Source organism: Trichoderma gamsii (genome assembly GCF_001481775.2).
Source record: "Trichoderma gamsii strain T6085 chromosome Unknown Scaffold_159.2, whole genome shotgun sequence".
Taxonomy (NCBI): Eukaryota; Fungi; Ascomycota; class Sordariomycetes; order Hypocreales; family Hypocreaceae; genus Trichoderma; species Trichoderma gamsii.
Window position 1 is genome coordinate 1 of NW_020171495.1, and position 1123 is coordinate 1123.

At 47.4% G+C, this 1123-nt stretch overlaps 1 protein-coding gene across 1 annotated transcript; it reads right to left on the reverse strand.

The window, feature by feature from the left end:
• TGAM01_v211174 (hypothetical protein) lies at positions 1-150 on the reverse strand (the record flags this gene model as incomplete). Its single annotated transcript, XM_024551015.1, has 1 exon — positions 1-150. A coding segment is annotated over one exon (150 nt), but the record flags the coding sequence as incomplete, so codon positions are not given.
• Between the last annotated feature and the right edge of the window lie 973 nt (positions 151-1123).

A 1123-nucleotide genomic window follows, 5' to 3' on the forward strand; every position in this document is an offset into this window, starting at 1 on the left:
AGCATCAGGGCCACTGTTCGCAACTGCTCGAGCCAATTTAGCGACGTTTGAAGGGGCGGACTTGTCGCCCACGTCGGACGCAAGCCATGTCCCGTCTGCGCAGAGGATGATGCGCTTGTAGCTGGCCCAATTGAGGGATTTTTCCTCCATAGTGTAGCAAGGCTGGATGGTTGAAAAATGAGGGCGGAAGAGAGAGGACAGTCTGTGAGGGTGCTTTTAAAAGGAATCCTCGATCAATGCTGGTCTTAGCAATAGGGGTCGTAGGGTAGTGGAACACCTAAGCTATCAAATGAAGTCTTATATGAAAAAGTATGGTGCCTCTCGAATGGAAACCTAAAATAGAATTAGGCGCCGGAGTTCAAGTATTAGTCAAGACAAGTAGTTTGCCATTCCAGAGCTTCCTAAAGCTTCAAGAGTCTAGACTTCCATTGGCGTAAAAGTCCTGGTGGCTCCGTAACGAATGCTTATTAGAGCTCGATCCATGTGAAAGTGTCTAAAGGTCTGGTCTAGAGCATCCCTTATACTTGCGATTCGTTTGCAGTATGGTCGACCTCTCAGGCTTCCTCGCAGAGGTGGCAAGCTGAGTAAAACGCCACAAACTATCATCACTGACGGCCTGTTTGAGGAATAGAACACGGCGCAAGTCTGTCACCAACACTACGTCTCACTTTCAGCGTTCACCTCAAGGATCTAGACTAAAGAGTAACTACCGATGTCGAAATGCTTATCGCAATTATATCGCAATAGCATTCCAAATTCGTAAGCCTGGTATGTAAAGGTTGCGTTATGCATTCCAGTACTATAGCTAGATTAGACACAAAAGAATGGGACAGCAGGTTCAGCTTGTCACCTATGAGAGGGAGCCTTTGCGGCTGACAAGCCTTCAAACCTATCGCAAAAGTATACGTGACGTATCAAACCTATCGCAAAAGTTTGTGGATCAAGGTTCAGGCTTTTATACGACCCAGCTAGTCTAGACGTTCATCATTCCAGATGTCCCATCAGCTCAACGTACTCAGAGGGATTCGAGTCTTCACTATGCCACAATGTTAACGTCAGCGGGACTGGCCTGAAAGATGTTTGCCTTGCCCGAATCAACCACTCTCTCTGGACTCGGTGAGGC